Source organism: Dermacentor silvarum, chromosome 4 (genome assembly GCF_013339745.2).
Source record: "Dermacentor silvarum isolate Dsil-2018 chromosome 4, BIME_Dsil_1.4, whole genome shotgun sequence".
NCBI classification, from domain to species: Eukaryota; Metazoa; Arthropoda; class Arachnida; order Ixodida; family Ixodidae; genus Dermacentor; species Dermacentor silvarum.
In genome coordinates, this window is record NC_051157.2 from 146704531 (window position 1) to 146728436 (window position 23906).

General features: G+C 46.3%; 2 protein-coding genes across 2 annotated transcripts in view; one reads left to right on the forward strand and one right to left on the reverse strand.

Annotated features, from left to right (window-relative positions):
* LOC119450721 (mRNA-capping enzyme) overlaps positions 1–23906 on the forward strand; it is a 91121-nt gene that overhangs the window by 2485 nt on the left and 64730 nt on the right. Inside the window, exons 2-6 of the mRNA XM_037714242.2 lie at positions 1836–1956; positions 3652–3761; positions 6203–6306; positions 8885–8973; positions 18121–18196. Of these exons, the coding sequence (XP_037570170.1) occupies positions 1860–1956; positions 3652–3761; positions 6203–6306; positions 8885–8973; positions 18121–18196 (476 nt within the window). The 5' untranslated portion in view covers positions 1836–1859. The remainder of the gene's footprint in view (positions 1–1835; positions 1957–3651; positions 3762–6202; positions 6307–8884; positions 8974–18120; positions 18197–23906) is intronic.
* LOC125944805 (zinc finger BED domain-containing protein 4-like) lies at positions 13400–16122 on the reverse strand. The gene is made up of 2 exons (XM_049666166.1): positions 13653–16122; positions 13400–13575 (listed from the first exon to the last, which is right to left on the reverse strand). The coding sequence occupies exon 1, from the start codon at positions 15237–15239 to the stop codon at positions 13884–13886; it is 1356 nt and encodes a 451-aa protein (XP_049522123.1). The 5' UTR covers positions 15240–16122; the 3' UTR covers positions 13400–13575; positions 13653–13883.

A 23906-nucleotide genomic window follows, 5' to 3' on the forward strand; every position in this document is an offset into this window, starting at 1 on the left:
GCTTATTGAAAGGTGTGGGCTTGGTCTAGTTTAATTCCGTATTTAGAGTTGTGCAAAAGACACAGATGGAGTAGAGAAGATGCCACAGGCACTGTGTCGTCTTCTCACTCGTCTGTGTCCTTTCCAAAGCATTTGCAAGCGGCGAGAATTCATTGGTTCATTTGAGTAAGGGCATTTTATTTTTTTCAGTCAACCATTTGAACTAGTATCTTTATGAGCGTATGATCTTCATATGATTGATTCTGAGGCTGAAAATACGATAGCTGCAGAAGGGGGGGGGGGGGGGGCAGTTAGTGAACTTGGTTGGGCACACATTTATTGATTTTTACTCAATGCTCTTGTATGTCGGGAAGGTATCTTAGCACATGTGAGCAAGTTTGTTAATTTGCAGATTGTTTACTTGTGTCCCAAAGACTACAGTACCAAGTATGGACAATATAATAAAATGTTTTCACTTTCAACTGAAATTGACTCCTTTAAGGACTGCGCACAGAGTGCCATCTGTAGGCTGAAAATTATGGTACACACGCTTCATAAATGCGTTTCTACAGTACTTTCTCCTAACAAACGTAGTGGCCACTTGTGAGGGCTTAGGCACATTTCAGGCAAATGTTGGCTTTGTAAAGGCATTTGAGTGTAAACAGCAAGGGAAAGTATTGATGCAAGAAGCTAAAGCAGATGACACGATTGCTGACTGCCAACTGATGTCTTATTGGGGAAAATTGGTGGATGTAAGCGAATGCATGAGTTAGCACTGACAAAAAAATGACCATTCACTGGTCACAGTAAAGTAGCTATGCCACTGAAATGTAGTCACGCCACTGAGCCATTTGGCGTCAACCTGCGAATAGGTGATGTCCAGAACATGGCGGCAGTGATGTGTTTCTAGCTCCTGCAGGTGCATGCAGTGGGCAAGAACGAAGCCTTCAAGATTGGTTTTAATTACCATGAGGGAGCCATTGCTGGGAGGTGGATTTGGACATCATTTATTGTAATTTTTCCGGTGCGAACTTTCTGTCTGTGCTCGTACTCTTCTCTGTTTTTTTTTTTTTTCAATTAATATTTAGTTGGTGCTTGTGTCATCTACTTTCCATGTCACATCCTTGTTTTGTGTGTGCATGTGTGCTCAGCACGCCATCTCCAGTCATACATTTGAGTCCCCGAATCCATATGTTTTTGCTGTTAATTTCTGTCACCAGAAGTCCCTCCAGTTTTGCTAATAGTGCTCAGGTATGAACTTGGTGCTTCGCACAGAAGTGCAAAGCACCAACGTCACAGAAGTTTGTCACTGAAGTATGTCACAAAAGTTCAGTTTTGCTTGGTTGAGAAAGAAATCTGTAAATAAATTTAAGCCTCAAGTGTAAGGTTCAAACTTGAAACCATCCTGACACTAAATGTTTGCTTACTGTGTCGCTTTCCGAGATGTGCAAATACTGTTAGTCTCTCCAACTTTGCCTGAGGGCTTTGCCTCTGCGAAGTAGTAATTGCTAATCCAGGCTGGTTGACATCTTGGCACGACAGCAGACATTAGGAAACAAGGGGATGAACAATACAAAAGCCGATTCCAAGGGATCTTCTTTTTTATTTTATTCAGAGACGAAAGATTTAGGCGAAAAGGGACATGCACTTAAGAAACAATAGCAGTTATATGCAGATGGTATACATGTGGGCAGTGATAATCGCCAAGGTATGCCATCACCTTTTCCAGCACTTAGGTAGAGCATGTCTGCGGGGCATTGCAAAGGCTTCAGTTACTTCACTGGTCCACTAATCATTGTGCACCTGGTGACGATTTTCAACCTATCATGTGCAACATTTCCACCTATCTTCTGCAGGTGTAGAGGTTGTGAGCGTCGGTTATGGCTGATCACCACAGCCGCAAGCGGCGCCGTCCGGCGGAGCTCGGCCCGCCTCCGCGCTGGCTCAACTGTCCACGCAAGGGAGCCCTCATTGCCGGTGAGGCTATTCACCTTAGTGTCAGGTTGCTTGTGTGATGGGGAGAGAAAGATGCTGTGTTGCTACGTGGTCATCGCGGTACACTGGCACGAAGGCAGGTGACGAACACTGAGTAGATGGTGCCTATCAGAGAAAATAAAAGCACAACTCATTGTGGCAGTGGTGATGTCAGCACGGTTGGCTGGTCATTTCAGTTTGTAGGGGTGGGTTGTACATACCTGCCTACTCTCCCAGATATCTTGTGAAGTTTACGAATTGGGGCTTGTCTTATGATCTTATGAATGTTGCGTCTAGTTTTTGTGAAAAACAAATTTTGTTTGCAGCAAGGTGTTGCTCATTGTTCTGCAAAAGTTTCTTTGCAAATCTGGTGGTGCAGGAACTGCAGAAGGGTGCTCGCTGTGAGCAAGCTTATGCGGACAAGTTTCAAAAGCAGGCAAAATCGGCAACAGGAATGTCGGTGCAAAAGTCACTGTGATCTAAAAAGAACACGTTGCTATGAAGTTTTCTACTGATTTTGTGTCGTTTCTGAAAGTACATCATTGTCGATGAAGTGCGTGTGCGTTCCACAAGACACATGTGATCAGGGCGAGTTCTAAAGAAAAAAAATTCAACGGGCACTTAGTTATCTCTACGTAGATGAATGCGAAAGCATTGTGACCACCGCATGATGCTTAGACATTATGCCGTAATGTAAGGTTGTGGGTTTGACTCCCAACAAAGTTTGTGGGTTTTAGTGGCTTACCTCTACCTTAATTTTCTGTGCCTTAATTAACACCAAAGGTTGTGGGTTCGACTCCTGCCAAAGGTTGAGGGTTCGAAGACTTTTTTTGAACCATCAGTGGTCACGCCAACGCCGACAACTACACCAGATATTCTGCTGCATGAGTCATATAATGCTTTTGGATTACATATTGGCCAGCTTTGCCTGAAGGACACAGCATTGAAAGCGATAGTAAAATTCAGTGTTGTGCTGAAACTCCTCATACCACGTTCGAAGAATACGCGGGGGTGGCATGTTGGCGGGCGACGCAGAACACGAGGCAATTGCTGCTGAGCAGCAAAGAGAATGCCTTGGTAGCTATTAGGCGTCTCACAAAGCTGCCGTGATGAGGAGCATTGCCACCGGCATTGCAGGTGTCACACTTGAATGTTGCACAGGGTTAGACCAAAGGAAAACCATCGGCTTTTTTAGCTTGGAAGTGTGCTGTCTGTTCCACTGCACACGCCACATGTGGTACTGCACAGCTGCTCAACAGGAATGCTATTGCTTGCGCACACGACGCTCGTGCCAACAGTGGGAGGCAGAAGGCTTTGTTGCAGAGTCAGAGTGGAGCCTGAGGGTGCTGTCCACTTGGCTTCATTGTTTTTGCAGCCAAACGCACTGCTCATGTCTGGAGACCTTCTAACCCCCCCCCTCTACATGCGAGCTGCGTATGTGCGTCGATACTGTGACAACACGACGACGCCACAAATGGGCCTCGAGTGTCAGTGTAATTGATATCCCCATAAAATGAATGCTGATTCTCCCCCTATCCCCGGATGTCATGTCCACTGAGTTTTTATGTATCTTAAGGTTCACAGGTTGGCAGGTATGGCTTTACTGCGTGCGAAAATTTTGAACTCTTTACGTCGACCTATGTTAGGAAGAGTTCTCGAACAACGCTTTTCAATGGGAGTGCCGCTTGTGGTTTGCAGAGAAGTTCCTGCCCTTCAAGACGCCCCTGAGCGAGATTTACGATGCTCAGGTGCCCGAGGAGAGCCGATTCCCGCCATCTATGCTGTTGGACTCCTTAACCAGCTACAAGGTGTGTGAGGCGTCTGTGTGGTTTATCTCAACCTTTGTTGCTTTCTTTGTCGTGAGCTGGGGAGACGACACGGCTTCCCACGAGCCCCTCTACGCATTTTGCATCAGACACATACTGGCCTCGCTCTGGGAATCACCAGAAGTCTATGTGATGATCTCCAAGATCAAATTGCATGATACATTGGGAAATTAGCTAGATGAGAGCTTGCCACTTGGCAGTAATAAAATGTATGCAGTCAAAGATGAGCTGCAACTTCTAACTGTAAAGGAACGATCGGACAGGAAAGAACATCACTTGTAACTGTTTTACCATGCTTGGCACGTCACAGGGGCACTATGTGCAATTGGCTCCATCGAAGACAAAGAGGCACAGAAAGCAGGCCCCACTATAGAAAGAACATAGCATGCTACTACTTGTTGCTGGGCTAGTTTCATACTTGCAGTGGAAAAGACATGAAACGAAAGAATTGGACCAGAAAAAAAAGTTGCAAGTGATATTCTTTCCTGTCCAGTCCTGCCTTTAGGTATTTTCGCGTCTTTTCCATCCCAAGAAGCATGAAACTAGCCTGGCAACAAGTAGTGATAAAAAGTGGGTCGCTCTTAGGCAGGCTAGTTGGCTGTTGGATTCTTGACCCGCTTAAAAATTAAGCCTGACAATATACACAGAACACGCAGACACCACTAATGCCGGACACGGGCGCCACAAACCAGCTGTGGTGTCCGCGTCTTCCATTTGTTTGAGTTTGCACGGTAACACAAATAAAAATTAGCTGGGTAGTGTCATCCATAAATTTTGGTTACTATAATAATAGCAGCAGATCCGTTTTCAGCTGGATTGTGCAGTACCGGGCGGGAACAGTCATTTAACCAAGGTTAGGCGTAGTTGGCAAAGAAGAAATGGAAGTTTCTTAGGTAACCAGGGATGGGATTAGTAGGGCCTTCCAAGACATAGCCAGAGGAAATGTTGCAGAAGAAGATGGAATAACAGTTGGCTTTATAAAAGGTGGAGAGGATATACTTGAGAAGCTTGCGACCCTATATTTGTAGTGCCTCTTGGCTTCAAGTATACCAGAGACTTGGAAGAGTGCCAGCATCATATTAATCTATAAAAAGGGAGAGACGTTAGAGAATTATAAGCCCATTAGCTTGCTTTCAGTATTCTGCACTATATTCACTAAGGTAATTGCAAATAGAATAGGAACTTTTGATTTCAATTAATTATCAACCCAAGGAACAGGCTGGCTTTGGAATGTGATATTCAACAATCGTAACATCCATGTCGTCAGCTAGGTAATGCAGGAGTCTATGAAATATAACCAGCCGCTCTATTTAGCCTTCATAGATTACAAAGAAAGCATTTGAGTCACTATAGATGTTGGGTCAAGGAGAAATGTAAGCATAGATGAATAATTTTAACAAATGTCTTCTTGATAGATTCCACAGCTACACCACAAATGTTCGCAAGAAAGGTGGAAAAATACTGGTGTAAAAAAAAAAAAGTAATGCAGAGAGAGACAATGACTCCGCTGTTTGTTCACTGCATGTTTACACATATTTATGATGATAAAATGAGGTTCAGGTGTAATGATTAAAGAGAAATGTGTGTGCATCCTGCAGCATGTAGGTGATGCACTCTTCAGCAATGCTGGCAATGGCAACAAATGATTGAGCTGAAAAATGGCAATGGTTTGATGGATTGTTATTCAGAGACATAAGTAATGTTTGATAGCATGGAGAGGTAATGAGTGTTGGTGATTGGTAGTCAACCTCTTGAAGCTATGAAGGCCAAGTATTCAGAGGCTGCAGGAAGGAAGTTTCTAGATGAATGCGAGTGGAATTGAAACACAAATGGCAGATGCTCTGAATTCGTAAGCACAAGTTTACCGTTATCCTGGAAACAAAAAGCGTATAATCTTGGCATCCTGCCGTTGTTAACATTTGGGGCAGAAACTTGAAAGTTAATCTTGAGAAGAAGCTAAGGACTGTGCATTGGAGTGAGGGAAGGAAAGACGATATGCGTAACATTAAGAGATAGGAAGATAGCGGTGTAGATTAGCGACCAAACGGAGACAGCTGATATCCTAGTTAAGATTAAGCGGAAGAAAGTGGAGTTGGGGGCAGGCCATGTAAAGGTTTAGAGTAGGTAACGAGTGGTTTGTTAGATTAAGAGAATGGATGCCAAAGGAACTGGGAAAGGCACTCAAGGATGGAAGATGAATCAGGTGGTAGGGTGAGATAACATACTTTGCTGGCATAGAATGGCTGACACAAGACAGCGGTAATTGGATATTGCTGGGATGGGTCGTCATCCTGCAGTGGGCATAAAATAAACTGACGATAATAATGAGTGAGGCTGTGCAGATGTCGAGGAATTCGCACATCTGAGGGGAGTGTTGCAAGAGCCCCCTTTTGTGTCGGCCATGTGTGCCTTTGTACCTGCAGCTGAAGATGGGCCTGTGGATCGACCTGACCAACACGGACCGATTCTATGACCCAAAGGTGATTGAGCAGAGGGAGATCCGGTACCTCAAGCTGCAGTGTCGCGGGTCAGTCTCTTGCTCTCCCTTCACTTCATTTTTTGCTGGACCGTGTGACAGAACAATTTCTTAATAAATGCATTTTCACCCATGCCACCTGTTCCAGAAATTTGGGGATCTTTTGCGCATGCCAGGTGTGTGGCTAGTGCGAGAATTTTGCCTTGTAGTGCAGCTTCGATTTGCTGTGATTTGAAAGTTTTATTTGATGTGCTGCTAATCACAACGTGCAGCTGCAGCAGACGTTAGCAGTGAGAGAGCACCCCCCCCCCCCTCCAAAAAAAAAAAAAAAGGAAATGCTGCTTCTGGAGGTTTTTTTTATGATGATGCTAATTGCACTGGGTTATTTTGAAAACAGTTTAGCATTGTGGTTTTTATACCGTTGTGTGACGTATTACGTGCATGGAATAGAAAGAAGGCACTGCTACTCAACGCAGTCTACTGCCTAGCTGCGAAAAGTGAATGCGACACCGATCCCGAAGGCCAATATAACTTTGCGCTGCAAGGGCAATAACAGGGAGTCAACCTGCAAACATTTTACCTGCTAGCGATGTTGCTATGCTGATAAGAGCAAAGTAAGCAAGGCACTTGCACCTCAATGCAATGCAGATAACGGGGGCTGCACATTGTAGCAGACAGCCACATACAGTGACCTGAGTGAACCGAACAGAGAAACAGACTTGTGTGCATCTCATCTGTCAAATTCCTCACCAAAAAAAAAGCCTGGGAAGGTTGCGTTTGATGTTTACCCAATGTGTCACAGTACCTTGTGCTGCACAGTTGGCCACATCTGTTGCATGACCTGATTCTCACATCCCACAGCTTCAGAGTTCAGGGGCAACTGATGTTAGTTTGAACAGTACAGCCTACTGTTAAAGAGAATGCCTAAGCAGCAATCAAGTGAATATAATTGGAACTTTTGTTTGCCTTAATTGGAAAGAAGCGACTGACATGATCAGTTGGATGTACACCCGTGAGCAAAAGTATACGGACCACAGGGTCACTGAAAAAACTTAGTTTCTTCGTAATTAACAAGCATAAACTGGAATAGACGAGTACACTGAAACGTTCGCAATGCCAAGTTTGGACTGCAGTCCTCAATTTCAGTGTTCACAGGCAGAGGAAAAAATCGGCTTTATCGCACAACCCCTGGTCCGTATACTTTTGCTCACGGGTGTACATTTATGCAAATAAGAAATTGTGCTGTGGGCATTTATACCTTGTCGCTGCAATAATCGATGGCAGAACATTAACTGCACATTCCCTTCCACAATGCACCTTGCAGTACATGAGCCGTAAAATCTCATTGATTCAACGCTTGTTAACTTGGAAAACCGGAAATTCCGGACTTGCCTTCTGGTACCAGCAGTATGCATTATATAATGGCATCAAACTCTTGTTAGTTCAGATGTATTTTGCAGTGCACCAGTTAATTAGGACGGCCCCTTCTGTGTGCAGAGTGTGAAACTTCATAACTGCGCTATGCAAAAGAGCAAACTCAGTGTTAGCATTCAACCAAAAAAGAAGTAGTGGTATCCACATTGCCACAGTCATCAGCAGGAATCATATGAGAACAATATGAGAATTTATTTTGCTTTTTTACTGCATTAACCCCACACATGACACCACATTGGACGCGAAGCTTCACAACCGTGTGGTCATCATCAATTATCATGTTTATATGAACTGCAAATTTATCTGCAGCGGTTGTGTTTTGATTCATTGCAAGACACGCATGATGTCACAACAAACATGGTAGAAGCCATTAAGGATGAAACGCGATTAAACTGTGGCCCACACACACATAAAGTCTGCGAGCTACATTGTGATGGACAGTATCTGGTTGGCTCACGGGCGATAAAATAACTTCAGTGTGCGTGTTAGTGAAAAACAAGTCTACTTGGATAAAAAGGCATGTCTTATGGTGCTGCTGTACTGCAAAAAAAGCAGGCCCTTGCCACTGTGAATGGCTTATCAGTCACAAGATTATGAAAATGGCAGCTTCTGCGCTGATTTCGTGCAAAATATAAATGAGCTTTGCAGATTTCTTCAGTAAGTGGAGGCATGTTGAAATAGGAAACAGTTGTTTACTGTTTTTCCTGATAGATTCAATAATTCTACATTTGGTTTAATTCGGACACTTCTTATGGTCACGTGAAATCCGAGTGAACGAGGTTTGACTGTATGTGCATGCCTTAACAGTGTGCCGCGGTGATCTGATGACCACGAAGCTTCCATGGGCGCTATTGTGTGCAGCCATTGTTTGTGAAATAGTTGCTGCGCATATAGTGTACATTCCAAGTTTTGGCAAAGCTAGATTTTCTCTGACAGCATTGAAGGCATTCAAAACACAAAGTTGCCGTTCAGACTCACTGGCGCGTAACCAGACTTGACCATGACCTCTAGGGTTCTTTTTCCTGCCTGCACGCTGTAAAACGTCACTAGAGAGTACGGGCTGCAGACTCGGGTTCTGTCGGGCCCAACGTTGGGACATTTGAACGAGTAATAAGCTGCTGCGGGAGACGTGTGGTAACAGTAGGATAGCACACAATGGCTCTGCACATTTTTTTTTTTTCCTTCCCTTGCGCAGTCATGGAGAGTGTCCATCCCAGGAGCAGACGGACACGTTCATTGGCATCTGTCAGCGATTCATATCTATGAACCCGCTCCACATAATCGGTGAGCATCTGCCCTTGTCATATTTATCATATTGTTGTATTTGCTGATGAAGCCCTTGAACTGACCCCCTCCCTTTCCCCTGCCTAGAGTAGCAAACCGCACGTGCCTCTGGTTGACCTTCCTCTCCTTTCCTTTTCTTTCTCTCTCACATTCAAGGCTGAATATCGAGATTGTGTGTAGACATACATTACAGTATTTTCCTGAAAGGAACATTTGTCATCCATCCGACCGTAGCATGATTCATTGAAGCTACAAAGGAAACCCGTGCGGGTTTCTTAAAAAGAAATCTTCACAGTTCAAGAAAACCGTATGGGTTTTCTTTATCGCTTCACGCTACATTCAGGTAGATGACTATTCCCTTCTTCATTGAACCTTCTTCCACCTTCAGGGCTTCCACAAAAGTGATTTGCACTGTTGTCCTGAAGTGTTTGTATCAATTTTGTGAGCAGCTGTGAACTGACTTTTGCAGCCCTTAAAAGGGATTTATGTAAATGTCTGAACGATTAGAACCCAAAAGAAAAAGAAAAAAAAATGCAAAGCTTGCATTAGGCTGTGCAAAGCTCGAGACACAGCGAAGCTGGCTCATCGATTGCATCACAAACTAAGAGATACCTGGCATAACCAAGCTCAACTCAGGCATAGCCAAGGCCGAACCTAGCTGCTACTAAGTTCAACCTAGATACAACAAAGTTCAACCTCGACATAGCCAAGTTCAACCTAGCTGCTACCAGGAGACGCAATCGATCAGCCAGCTTCGCTGCCTCTCGAGCTTTGTGCGGCCTAGTGCAAGCAGCTGCGGCACGGCAGAACTCTGCTACTGCAAGGAGGAAAGCACGACGTCAGGCAAGCTGCGGCGCAGCGGTAGCGCGGCGAAACTTGGTTGTGCAAGGTGTCTTAGTCGCTGGGCGTGGCTTAGCGGTAGCAGCTGCATGGTTGTCGCTACTGGGTGAGTATGGGTGGACAGCACTCAGAGGTATATACCGGAATATAGGCCGGCCCGGAATATAGGTGGACTCTCAATGTGCTATAAGGACCGCTATACAGAAAAATCTCGGTGATACGAATCTCGCGGGGTCCCCTGAAATATTCGTATCACCCGAAATTCGTATTGTCACGTAGTAGTGACGCTGAAGAAAACAGTCGTAAAACTGTGTACAACGAAACTGGTTGTTTATTGGGCGAACCTGTGCCCACAAAAGCAAGGTACACTCAAAGCACAACGATAACGGCGAACACAGTCGGCGATCGTCGAAAATCTGATCAGCGGCGAAACGCGTCGGCTTTTATACCTGAGTAATCGAAGGTTCTAGATTAATCCCTGATGCCCGCGTGTCTTCCAGAAAGTTCTAGAGAATTCGCGTCAGTCATGCAATCAGATAACATAAGCGTCGGTGAAAACAGGCAATGGAAAGAAGCATCGATAACGTTCTAGAAACTTCCGATACAGGCGCGTCCTGCGCCGAGCGATAACGTTTAACATTTGTTAGCCGGTGGAAAGCGGCCACCGGTGAAAGATAAACATCTATACGTGTCAATACCCTCCCCTTAAAAAGCATCGTCCCGATGCTACAAACAAATGTGAAAGCGAAAACAAAACCACACGTAATAAAGAAAAAAAAATAAAGTAACAAAGTACCTAAGTTCGTCAGCGGGCGTAGGTCATCGCTTGCGGCTGTAGTTGAGGCGATGCCGGAGCTTCTGGCACTTCCAGAGATCGCTGAACCTCTTCTTTAACTATGTCGGCGATTGAATTCACCTGAGGCTGCAACCTTGGGAATAATTTCTGTAGTTCTTCCCGTACAACAGCTCTGATCGTCTCGTGCAGGTCGTCGGCGCCTAGAGCTTGAGCTTCGGCGTAGTTTGTCAGCGCACGGCGGTTGTATTGTCTGGCTCGCATTTCAAGCGTCTTCTCGATGGTTGTTGCCTCCGAAACAAATTCTGCCACAGTCTTGGGCGGGTTGCGCATCAATCCAGTGAATAGATGCTCTTTGACGCCCCGCATCAAGAACCTAACTTTCTTTTCTTCAGACATGTCGGGGTCGGCGTGGCGGAAGAGGCGAGTCATCTCCTCCGTGAAGATCGCGATGCTCTCGTTCGGCAATTGAACTCTGGTTTCCAGGAGAACTTCAGCCCTTTCTTTTCGTACGGCACTCGTGAAGGTCCTCACGAAGTTCTCGCGAAATAGGTCCCAAGTCACCAGGGTGGTCTCCCTGTTCTCAAACCACGTCCGAGCAGCGTCATCCAACGAAAAATAGACATGGCGCAGCTTGTCATCGTCGCTCCATTTGTTGAATGTCGCGGTCCTCTCGTACGTCTCCAGCCATGTTTCAGGGTCTTCAGCTGATGATCCACGGAAGGTCGGTGGCTCCCGAGGTTGCTGCAGCAGGATGGGGGACGCTGGGGCTGCCATTGAGGTCGTTGACTTGGCCTTGATCGCTGTGGTCTTCTCGGGAAGAAGTCCGTATTCTGGCAAGAGACCTTGCTGCCTACGGCTAGCTCGCTGGTCCTTGGCGATGTTGGTCTCGTCCTCCGGTTTCGGGCTTGGGTCGCGGCTTTGCGGGGGTGTCCGCTGCATGGACACAAAAGCACCTCCACCAGATGTCACGTAGTAGTGACGCTGAAGAAAACAGTCGTAAAACTGTGTACAACGAAACTGGTTGTTTATTGGGCGAACCTGTGCCCACAAAAGCAAGGTACACTCAAAGCACAACGATAACGGCGAACACAGTCGGCGATCGTCGAAAATCTGATCAGCGGCGAAACGCGTCGGCTTTTATACCTGAGTAATCGAAGGTTCTAGATTAATCCCTGATGCCCGCGTGTCTTCCAGAAAGTTCTAGAGAATTCGCGTCAGTCATGCAATCAGATAACATAAGCGTCGGTGAAAACAGGCAATGGAAAGAAGCATCGATAACGTTCTAGAAACTTCCGATACAGGCGCGTCCTGCGCCGAGCGATAACGTTTAACATTTGTTAGCCGGTGGAAAGCGGCCACCGGTGAAAGATAAACATCTATACGTGTCAGTATCATCAAAACATCACAAAATCAAGAAAAAATCAATTTATTTTTACCAGAAAAGATTTCTAATAGTGGAACCCCATTGATACCTTCCTCGCTGCTGCGTTTTCCCGGCTGCTATGTCGCGTTTTCGCAGTCCCGACCTAAATCCCATTGACTTCCACGTATTAAGTTCCCCGTGATACATCGCCAATCTGTAATGTTCCTGCATCTTACGTTGCGTTTGAATGTGGCGGTCACGTAAATTTAGTGGTGCTGCCAGCTTGTACGTTGCAACAAGCAACCGATGCGTTGCAACAAACGACCGGCACGTTGCAGATACGACACAGCCGTGCGGGTGCTGTATCTTGAAAGTGATCTGCGACGTGCGCAAAGTCTGCGCCCGCGCGGACCTCATCGTCAGTATGATCGGAAATCTTGACAAAGTGCGCCTAGTACTGGTAGCTTCGTATGCGCTGTGCTTTCGACGTTTAGTTTGCGCTGAAGCGAGAGACAGTGCAAAGGTCAATTCGCTCGCTGCTGCTGTTGGGCTTCCTCAAGCCAGCGTTTCGACAGCGAGTGTCCGCGGTCATCAAGCGAGATGTGTTAATGTTTACCTCTGCACGCATGACATCACGCTTGTTAATTTAGTTAGTAAGCGAACGTTTATGCGGCCGGTACAACTACTATCCTTACTTCGTACAGCTGTCTACTAATTTGCTATCGCAATCGTTGCTTCCCCTTTTGGGCGAAGCTGCGACTTCTTTTTTTTTTTTTTTTTTTCGCGGTCTCTTGAAAAACGTATCAACGGAGTTCTACTAACCGTGTACGTTTTCTTCTTGCCTAAATCGTCAACGATCGCCTTCTGAAAAGCGTATAAGTGCGCGCACGTGATTTCAGGAATATTTTCGCACGCCACTGAACGCGTGAGCACGTCTAGTGCAGAGAGCGTTTTGGCTGTCGGGGCTGCGCCGCGGTCGTCGTTGCTGCAGCGGTCCTCGTCTACTTTCTCACTAAGCATCGGCAAGGCTGTGATGTGGTCTGGTCCACTCGACATGGAGACCAATGAGAGGTTGAGCAAGCGTGTGACGTAGCCGCGTGTCTGTGCCGGTCGCTCCGCCGGCTCGGCCGCCGCCGTAGCTCTTGCTCACGCTTTCGTATGATCTGCAGCGGCACGGCAACGCGTTTGGAACAGTCGATTTTTTTCTTATTGTGAGCAATGTATTTCGGCTGGGGAATGTTACGAATTCGTATCAAACCGAAATTCGTACTAGCCGGGATCGTATGATCGGGGTTTTACTGTATAAGACGAGGGGCAACTTTAGTTCATTTTTGGGGAGGGGGATCATGGCTTATATTCTGGTTTATACTAGGCATGTGCGAATAGTCCTTGGGGTCGAATACTTTCGAAGCGAATTCGAAAGGTGTCCGAAGAACAAAACTAAGCAGTTCAAAGTTGTTTTATGCAAAAATTCTTTATTTTTGAGGTTGCAACATACAAAGGAATCACAGACAATCCTGTGATAACATATCTTAACCAGTAAAAAATTTTTATGTATATAGACTAGTTGTAGAAGATGCTCCCTTCTACACAGATAACAAACCTACAACACACACACATACATAAAACATCACAGAAAACCATTTGGTAATATATTTCAATTCTACACAGATAACAAACCTACAACACACACACATACGTAAAACATCACAGAAAACCATTTGGTAATATATTTCAAGTAAAAAAATAATGGCATTTAGACTAGCAGCTCCACAGCCAGTGAAGAAGATGCCACCTTCTACTAGTTAAAATGCTACATCACACAGAAAAAAAAAAGACCGTTTGATAACATGTTTTAATAAAAAAAATATCACAGTTCTACATGCAAGTAAAAGGTGTTGCCTTCTACAGTTAACAAAATGAAAGTAAAAAATTCTCATGGAGAAAAACTAATTGCTCCACATGCTGGGGAAGAAGGTGCTCCCGTCTGCAGGTCACAATGGCACCCGCTGTCGAAAATAACCTTTCGCTTGTTGTCTGGGTTGCTGGCACTGAGAGGTATTTGCGGGCTACCCTTACAAGGGACGGGTGAAGGTGGCTGCCTTTGTTCTTCCACCAATCGAGTGGGTCCTCACAGCGAAGAAGGAGGGGAGCTCTCAGGTAGTTCTGAACATCATCTTTGATGGAAGGACCAGTTTTCTTAGAACCATCTGATGCAAAACTAGCAAAGGCCCCCCACACAGAAGCATCTTGGGAGCTATCTGAACCTGTATCACTCTCAGTTGATGCTTCGCAGCATAAAACTTGCAGTGTTCCCTCTGCTGCTTTGGTAAGAATAGCGCAGGCCCACTTCTTCTCTGCCCTTTCCGTATAGCAGGCATCCTTAAACCTTGGGTCTAGCAACATCACTAGGGCTGTATCCTCAGATGTCACGACACCAGGAAACCTTGCCTTGATGCTGCGTGCCAGACTTGAAGCAATTGCTGATGACTCATCTGATTGAGCTGTGTGCTGAGCAAGTACAATGCCAGTGCACTCCAGCAATGGAATTACTTGGGACAACGTGGGATATTTGTCCCCAGATAGCTCTGTTGTGGCTTGAGCAAGTGGATCGAGTACCTTCACAGCGGCAGTCATCAGCTTCCATTCAGCTGCAGTGAGGTTATCAACCGCATCGCACTCCGAAAGCTCCACGGTGATCGGTTTGCGAAGCTTGAGCAGCCTAGTCATCATCTGATGCTCGCTATTCCAACGCGTCGGAACATCTTGCACCACTTCCAGGGCATTCAGCTGCATTTCCCTTTGTACTTCCATAAGGCGCGCCCGAGCCTTTGAGCTTTTCTTATAGCGGCCAACGATAGCCCTGGCCTTCATGCACAGTTGGGAGAATCCAGGTACATCCCGCTTGACATCACTCACGCACAACTGCAGCGTGTGCCCGAAACATTTTATGCCTATCCAAGGCGACTGTGTAATTGCTGCAGTGAAATTTCTTCCATTATCTGTAACTACGTACACTGGTACAGTACCTGGATCGGGAAGTGCCCACTCCTCCATCACGCTTTTTAGAAACAGCACCAAGTTTCCAGCTGTGTGAGCGTCTGCCATTTCTGTACATGCCAGTGCGTGCACATGAAGTTGAAATGAGCTGTCTATGATGTGGCATGTTACCGACAAGTAGCTTTCGTTAGCACGCGATGTCCAACTGTCCGTTGTTATTGAAATGGCCTCGACTCCACCGTCAATCACCGCCTGAAGGCTGTTCATCAAGTTTTGCTTTTTCGAAGCATAGAGCTCCGAGATTATTGCTCGGGAAAACGGTTGTCCGCGACGGCACAACGTACTCGGGCATAGCAGCGTTCATAACGGCCACAAAGCCCGGCTCCTCAACAACACTGTAGGAATCCATCCCGCGCACTATGAATCCGGCAATGGCCTTTGTCATTTGCTGTGCTTTTGGCGCCGTATGTTTCAGCTTCGGCTTGAACCGGTCAGCAACTGAGGGCTGCTGCACGTCAGGCTTAGCAGTAGACTTCACGCTTTTCCGCGCACAATGTTCCTTTTCGTATGTCACGAAGACATCCGGGTGCCTCGTTAAATGCGTCGCCAGAGTCGTCGTAGTCCCCTCCCCGGGGAGTTGGCGTCTTCAGAATGGAGTGGCACTTCAGACACTGAGCTTCTTGTCCAGGCGGGACCTTTACAAAAAAGTTTCATATCGGGTTGGCACCCGTGGACGCATTGGCCATGTCACTTGACCGAAGTAACTGATGCACACTGAAGTTCCAAGCGTGGAGTGCGATCAACACCTGCTCACTGCACAGCCACACGGTAACCAAACAATGAAACGGGAGCCTTGACGAACGTGCGTGTGTAAGATGGCTACGACAACGCTCTGAATGTGGCTTAGCTTGTCTTGGCTCTAGATGTAGTCAAGATGTAGGCCTGATGTCAATGGCACTGCGGCTTGCCAAACGAAACCAAAACTCCTGATAGTACTTGCACGCAGTTTTGAAATTCGTTCACCCCGAATACTTCAAAATATCGGAAATCTTAAATTCGGGTCGAAGCGAATTCGAATACTCTAATATTCGTTCGAATATTCGAAGTGCTCGAATATTCGCACAAGCCTAGTTTATACGGTAGTTGGCGCTTAGCAACAAATGCGCCCCCAAACCTGGTTGCGTAAGCACACTTGCCCATTGTGTTAGGGCATTTGTATCAGCAATGAAGGTCTAACCTCTCACCATGAAAATGGGCGAAAGAGCCAAAGAAAGCTACGGTAGAGCCTCTTTAATCTGATCTTGCCATGTACAATTTCCCGGCAGTAAAGTTTCTGATTGAGAACACAAGAAATGACCCATACATTTACAAGTTTTTTTTTCACCAGTTCATACATTTTTGGAAATCACAATCTTTTGGCACCAATGTTCAGTGCATCACCAAACTGCGATCATATGGTACACTTTCCGGCTGCTAGATCTCATGTGAACAAGAAAGAGTGCGAAACACGCGCAATCGAGAACAGTAGCCGCCTGCTGCAACAGCTTCCCCACGATACTTGCCCGCCCATCTCTCGTGAAAACGCTGGCGCCCACTTGGTTTCCTATTCGGGTACCAACAAATCTCCTTCCGGGTCGTGGCAAGCTGCATTCACAGCTGTCGCTGCCAACCCTATTGCGATAAGCATCTTCTCCTTTCTGTTTCACAGCGTGTGGGGCATAGTGGCATTGGTAGCGTACTGCATGCCTTTAATAGGTGACAACACAAACATGCCACCGTTCACTGATGTAGGCGGCGCAAAGTGAGCATCATGTTTCGCTCTGGTAGCGTCATATTCCAGCTTAGTATACCAGCTCGATTTCGTTTCAGTTCCTTACCGTTTTAAAACAGTACACCATAAGAAAATGACAAATGTGCATCTCAGGTTGATTGGGCCCACCCCAGCAGCTCAACGCGCCTTGGCACTGCAACAATTGCACCGAGTGGGCAGTGAAAACTTGCTGCCAAAATGTCCCGCTCGGAAGAAGCTGCTGGCCCAGGCCAAATTTGAGGAGTGCAAACATAAGCTTGCCGAAACCGCAAAAACGTCAAAGCACGTCTCGGGCCATTTGGCACGTGTTGGTGTCTCATGCTGCAATGATTTGCATGTTGCTTCGCCATCTACAGTCTGTCAAGTGTTTTAGTGAGTATGGATCATACATTTTCCATGTTAGCATCCTTTCTCCCATTTTTTTTTCCAAAACACATGAATGGGGTTTTTGCTGTATTCACCTCAAAATACTTTGCAATCCACGAGGTGCTGGGGTTTCAGCGCAAAATTCAAGAAATTGAACTTTGACATTCATTTTCTCTTCTAAAAATCAACCTATTACTGTGAAATAACCCAGTGACTTTGATGTTGCATTGCTAAGCACAAGGTTCCGGGTTCGACCCCAGCCTCAGTGGCCGCATTCCGACGCGCACAATGCAAGAATGCTCTCGTGTACCGTGCATTGCGTTCAGGTTAAAGACCCCCAAGGGAATCGAAGTTAGTCCAGAGTCTCCCACTACGGTGTGCCTTACAGGCAGATAAGTTTTGGCACGTGGAACCCCAGAGTTTAATTTTGCTTTTTGTCTATAACAATGCAGAGCTCCAGGGGCCGTATTCTGAAACGATCAACTTCGGCGATAGTCACATTTGGTAAATCAACCTGCTCTTTACCCGTGACATCGGCATGCGCTATCAACACGTGCGCTCGAACGCTTCACAACACACGAGAGAACGCACAGGGCGAGTGCAGAATGGCTAGAGTGTGTTGTTTTCGAGTGTACCGGCCACAGTACGAATTCAGACATGTTCGTTTACTCACGGGAGCACCCAACGAAATTGTGACGTCAAATTGACGTAGACCGGAACTGCTAGATGGCGCTATTTATTCTCCGGTTTTGCTGAAACAGCCAATCAACGCACGCCGTTGGCGGAGGCGTGGCCGAGGCGATGGCATTGCCGAACTGGATCGGTTCAGAATACGGCCCCAGTTGACTCGCTTCATTTCCCTTACATTTTTTATGGATGCTCTTTATTTTATACACATTTCTGTACGTATTTGTGCACTTGTGATTTATAGTGCAGCTGGCTGAGCCGTCTCTTCCTCTCTGCACCATGCAGGTGTCCACTGCACGCATGGCTTCAATCGTACGGGCTTCCTCATTGCCAGCTACTTGGTGGTCAACATGTCTTGGAGGTGAGCCTGGAATGTCACGTGCCCCCACTGGGGGCACCGCTGAACTAGAAGTCATGATGAACTCGCTTGTGCAGTTTGTTTCATTGCGTCTTCTTTAGGGGACGCTGAAGTCCGATGAAGCACTGTTTTGGAAACTCTGCCTACATGAGTCATTAGCAGAGAAATTGACGGGCTAGTTTCCCCCTTCTCGAATTTTGCGTCCGAATTGCTGTGCTATTATGTTTGCTTGACATATTACAGATTTAAAATCATTCATGTAGCACGCAGCAGGCACTGTAAAAATTTAATGTCAGATTCCTCATTAGTGTCCGTTCAGAGAACCTCAGGCCAATTAATCTGGGGGCACTACCCTTCCCTCTCGTCTGCACTACATTGCATTTCATACACAGCAGGCAATGCTGAGAAAGCTACAAAGGCAGTGTGGTCATAGCAGTCTCATCCCGCGTGTTTAGCCCTACAGTTGTTTAGATGTCTAACACTTTCTGCGGAATAACCACTTCACATATTACAACTACAACTTGTTGACACAAGGTTATGTCAAATCACACGTTGCTTGGGCACCTTTGTGCCTCCAGAGTGCAATGTGCAGCCAAACCTCATTAATACTTACCCGCTTAATGTGTAATTGCGGTTTAAACGTAGTCGCGACTATTCCCCCACCCAGCCTTTGTAGGGGATTACCTTTGCATTTCTACATACAGTAGAACCCCGATTATACGATTTTGAGGGGACCACGCAGAACCGTCATATAATCGAAAAACTAAGAATATATGCAGTGATGCTGTCTTGCCCAAATAGCGGTTATAGACCGCCTGAATAAACCCACGGCATGAACCTGCACTGCTCCGAGGAAGATAGATTAACTTAGAAAAGAAATTACCGTATTTGTTATATTGTGACGACAGGTTTTTTTTTTTCATGATTTTCATTGCTCGAACTCGACCCTCACGTTACATTCGAATAACAGCAAAGTTGACCATTTTAAAACAAGTATTCTATAGACCTTTTCATCAGGCGAGGAGGAAAGGGCATGCGACAAGCCTTTCCTCCTCTCTGGCTTTTGCGAGCCGGCGTGGCGCGGCTTGAATGTGTTGCCGGTCGCGCGCTGCGGAACGATTTGGAGGTGTTTTAGCTAGTTCTGAGTGCAATTTACGGGATGTCAGTTCTTACGAGGTCGTCGAACAACCACTGTGTAGCCTTTAGGTGCAGCAGAAGCTACAGTACCTGGAAATTTCTCTTGGATGTGCAAAAATGCGACGCGCATCATCAGCCGCGGTGTGTGTATGTGTTGTGAACTATGTTGGATGTATCAGTTTTCACTCAACGAAGAGTTGTAAAACATTTGCATCAGCCACCGGCATCATTCTCACGCATTTTAAGTCTAGTAGACTTCAAATCACTATGTCTACGTTAGCCTCCTGCAAGAGGCCGAAGTCTTTGCTCAACACAGCGAGCACTGCGGTTGGCAAACCAACATGATAAACAGAGTTTATTCGTGCTTAGATCGGCATTACCTTTTTGCCTTGTAAGGCACAATATACAAAGGGGATCGCATAAATAGAATCCAACAGCTATTTGTAAAGACACAATTTTCGTAAGATAGGTGAATGCGTCGTAGATGATTGAACTTACGAGACTAAAAAAAAAAAAAACATTCGTATATGCCCTCCTTTTGCGGCAAAATAAAACAACACGGGATAACGACGCAATAAGACTTCGCATGATCGTGCCGCATGCTTGGACCACTTGGACCATGCGCTATATAGAACACACAGATCTATAACACAGCATTTAGTACTGCCTCGGACGCTCGCGAAGTCTGCAGCTCGTCGTTCGACCACTCGAAAAGCGTGATTCACACTATACGGTATGCGGTTATTATTAACCAAGCTATTTTATTTGTGGGCAGAAACCTTGCCCAGCAAACAAGGCAGTCGCCCAATGTATCTACAGATAACAACTTGAACGCTTGTCAAAGTAAACAGCCCAACTTATTCACCAGCAGAACGGTACCCACGCATTTAGGATCGTCAAATGTTTCGTAACTACTCGTTGCAGCTAAACCAGAGCTTAGAATTACAGTGCTGAGAATGCTGCAGTAAGGTAACATTCATGAAACGAATTTTCAGAAATACCTAACTGATATCCGAGGCTGATTGTAAGCTCAAACAAATGTGCAAACCTTGCGCTGGGTGCTCCGTCCGCCCTTACGCCAGCAGAAACTCCAGCCGCCTAATTACTTCAGACTTAATTTCCTTCACTACGCCTCACAGGACCATTCCCCACAAAGAAGACACCATTTCATGCTAAATAGACCGCGCGAGTGCGAAAAAATCTACCAGAAACTGCCGCCGAGCGTATACCATAGCACATGGGTTCTCAAAGCGGGTTCCGCGGAACCCTGGGGTTCCGCAGGCCCCTGCTCAGGGTTCCGCGAGCCACTGACAAATTTTCCGTGGTCCCGCGCTAACCAAGTGGTTAAAACGGCGAAAATGAGGTGCGCTCGATCCACAGAACCTCCGTTACTCATGCCCGAGTGTCAAAAAGCACATCGCACTGCGTAACGGCAACGCGGGAACTGCGCAATAAATTCGCAAGCCGCTTGTAGCCACCCAACCTTTGAAAACGGGCATTACGCCTAAGCTTTCGAACTTAAATCTCGGAGGCCGTAATTTACCAACATGCGCATTTCTCCCGTTTGTAGATACCGTAGGTGCCGATTGCGTGCGCACTGACGTATACGTTGGAGGAATTAAAAAAAGAAGAAAAAAATGCGCGAAGCATCGCAAATACGCGCCGCAGAAAAGCAAGCAAGAACTGCGCTAGCGTCCAACCGAAACGAAGCGACGCAGTCCGCATCGCCATGGTCCTCAGCGGAAAGCGTGCGCGGCACGTGATTGACAGCAACGCCGGAGCGCTTCGTGCCTAATCGCGCCCTTAAAAGACTTTATTCCATCCATGATCGCGTCGATAGCGGCCGTGGTTTCGTCCGCACTTCTTGCAGCGAACGGTAGTTTCGTTTTGACTTCGTGCGTGCGTCGGCCGCCTGCCTTCTGAACCGCAAGGTCGTCATCCATGATCGCGATGATAGCGACCGCGGTTTCGTCCGCAGCGGTTGCGGCAAACAGTAGTTTTGCTTTGGCTTAGTGCAAAGCTGTCGAAGATTAAGAGCCCCAGCTACAACGCGATGGACGGACAATTTGTTGGCGAGCAGCTGACTGGCGAAAAAATAATCGGGATGTATGCGCGCGAGGCTTTCGCCGCTGCTAGCGCTAATCAGTCATGAGATGACAAGAATTTCAGCTTCCGCACTGGTCTTGTGCTATATAAATATAAACAGAATTTGCTGATTCATTGAGTAAATAAAAGCGTGTTGACGTAGTTAAGCATTTGGTTATTGTTTTCTTGATACCCTCGATAATGCAACTTTTGGTTAATTAGGACATTTTAATTCGGTTAACTCGGGGGGGGGGGGGGGGGGGTGTTCCTTGGCGCATCATAGAGCTTAGCAGGGTTCCCTGAAACGAACATGCTTGAGAACCCCTGCCATAGCATACAACACAGGCGTTTGCCCAAGCCAGCATGCCAACTGCCCATAGATGGCGCCACTGCCTACGCAATGGCGGTGCCCATGAAAAAACTGTCTATATCCTGCAATTTTTAGTGTTCCGTTGGCAACCTATAACTTTACGTCTCAATCCAATCCATAGACAAGTCGACCTAAGTCAGAACTTGTTCTTGGTTGGAAACGACGCTGCTTTCATTGTGCTTAACACTGGTTACAACACTCCAATACCCTACGGCCTTTTGCAGTTCGACTTCGCTCATTCGTTAAGTTATGACGATGCAATGCATTCAGTATGACGGCCGCTTTGAGAGACAAGCAATTCTGATGGCCGAGGAACTGGGAAATTCCGCCGCGGCTCGGTGTCTCGACGTCAACGAGCCAACGATTTGCGGATGGCGGGACCAGCGGCAGGCCCTCTTTAGGCCAGTCAGAAATGCTCTGTGGAAATTAATATGGCCTGGTACTGACCCCGAATGAAATGGTTGTGCGGTCTTTGAAAAAGTAGTAAAGTCTGGAGCTAGCTTGACGGCTCAGACGATGACTTGATTCTTGGCCGATCACTTTTGGAGATAGTTTCGCTTTTGGAGACTCGGCTTGTCCCGGCAATGAACCCCTCGAAGTAAACGGCCGACAGCTCTCCTGGTGCTTATGGCGAGCCTAGGACGGCGCCAGAAACACTTGTTAGGGACGCTTTCACTGCCGAGTCATGCACAATCTTGCAAAGTGTACGAAAGTGTCTTCGAAAGTGATCGCCCGAGAATACCGCCCAAGGTAAGCTCCATCTCCTCTTCAGACGACGATGATAAGTGAAGAGAACTATTTCCCGAATTGCGATTCCTTAAATAAAGGCACCATTTATTTTCCATTCATGTCACGTTACATTCGCGGTTTCATTTTTTAAATTTCTCGGGACTGGAAAGTCTCCCCTCGCATTACAATCGCGGTTGCATTACATTTAGGGGAATAGGGTATTGCACACCTGTTATCAGCCGGCTGCCGTGTGCTTATGTGCCAGCCTGCGTCTGCTTAGGGCATTTAGTTTCTTTTTTTTTTCTTTTTTTTCTTAGGACAGTACCAGAGAGGCGTCATACGAGGCGGGGTTGTCGTAAAACTGTGTCGTATAATGGAGGTGTTTAATATCGTGTAATCGATGGGGTTGAGTAAACTCGAACTTGGACATTATTTCTGTGGGGGGTTTTGCTGGGACCAAACGAATTCGTTGTAAAATGCGGGTCGTCGCTTGACCGGGGGGCATATAATCGTGGTTCCACTGTACTTAAGTGATTGTATATGTGGTCTTTCTCACCTTACCTTTACGTATTTACTTTCTATTTAAAAATAAAAGACTAAGTTCAGCAAAATATGGCAGTTGTGATATTCGGTGCCATTTTCTTTTCGGGAGCCATATTTGGTCAGGGGCATAACATAAAAAAAATATAATAAATTCTTGGGTACAGTAACACCTCATTAATTCAGATTTCACGGGACCAGAGAAAATCTCCAAATGAACCAAATGTTGAATCAACGAAGTTATGATAATTATTACTCAACAAATGCATCAAACATGAATGTACAGTTCTTGAACTAACTGCTCGTGGTTCAATTTGCATGGAAATTTTGCACGGAAAGCACAATTTTCTGGAGTTCTTGTAGATGCTGTAGCCCGCGCACTCTGGTGGGAGAAACGACACAGATTTCTTCCAAAACATTAGGCACATCATAAGCTTGTTTAGCGCTGCAATGTTGTGGGTTCATCACACACATCCACGAGGGACGCATTTTCACCATCAGAGTCGGGGTCTTCGTCGCCAAGTACACTGTCAATTATTTCGTCTTCGTTGAGGAGACCGGCAATGGCAACATCACTGTCGATCTCAACGTATTCATTCAGCGAGATGTCCGGAGGCAGGAGTCTGTCGAAGCGACTGTCATCTTCTTCACTGTTTTTTTATACAGCTGCATCCTCCACTCCGCTTGGCTTTTCACGTACTGAATAATTAATTCCCTGATCCAGTGGCTTCAGGGAAGCCGTAGTGCTTGGAGGCCAGAAAAGTAGCTCCATGTTTGTGAGCCTTGAAACATTGTTGTGTGCAATACAGCTATCTAAAGCAATTGGTGCTTTGCGCGCTTTTTCAGAAACGC

Bases quoted from the DNA above. Each gene is read 5' to 3' on its own strand.
- LOC125944805 (XM_049666166.1), bottom strand. From the start codon at position 15,239: ATGAACAGCCTTCAGGCGGTGATTGACGGTGGAGTCGAGGCCATTTCA.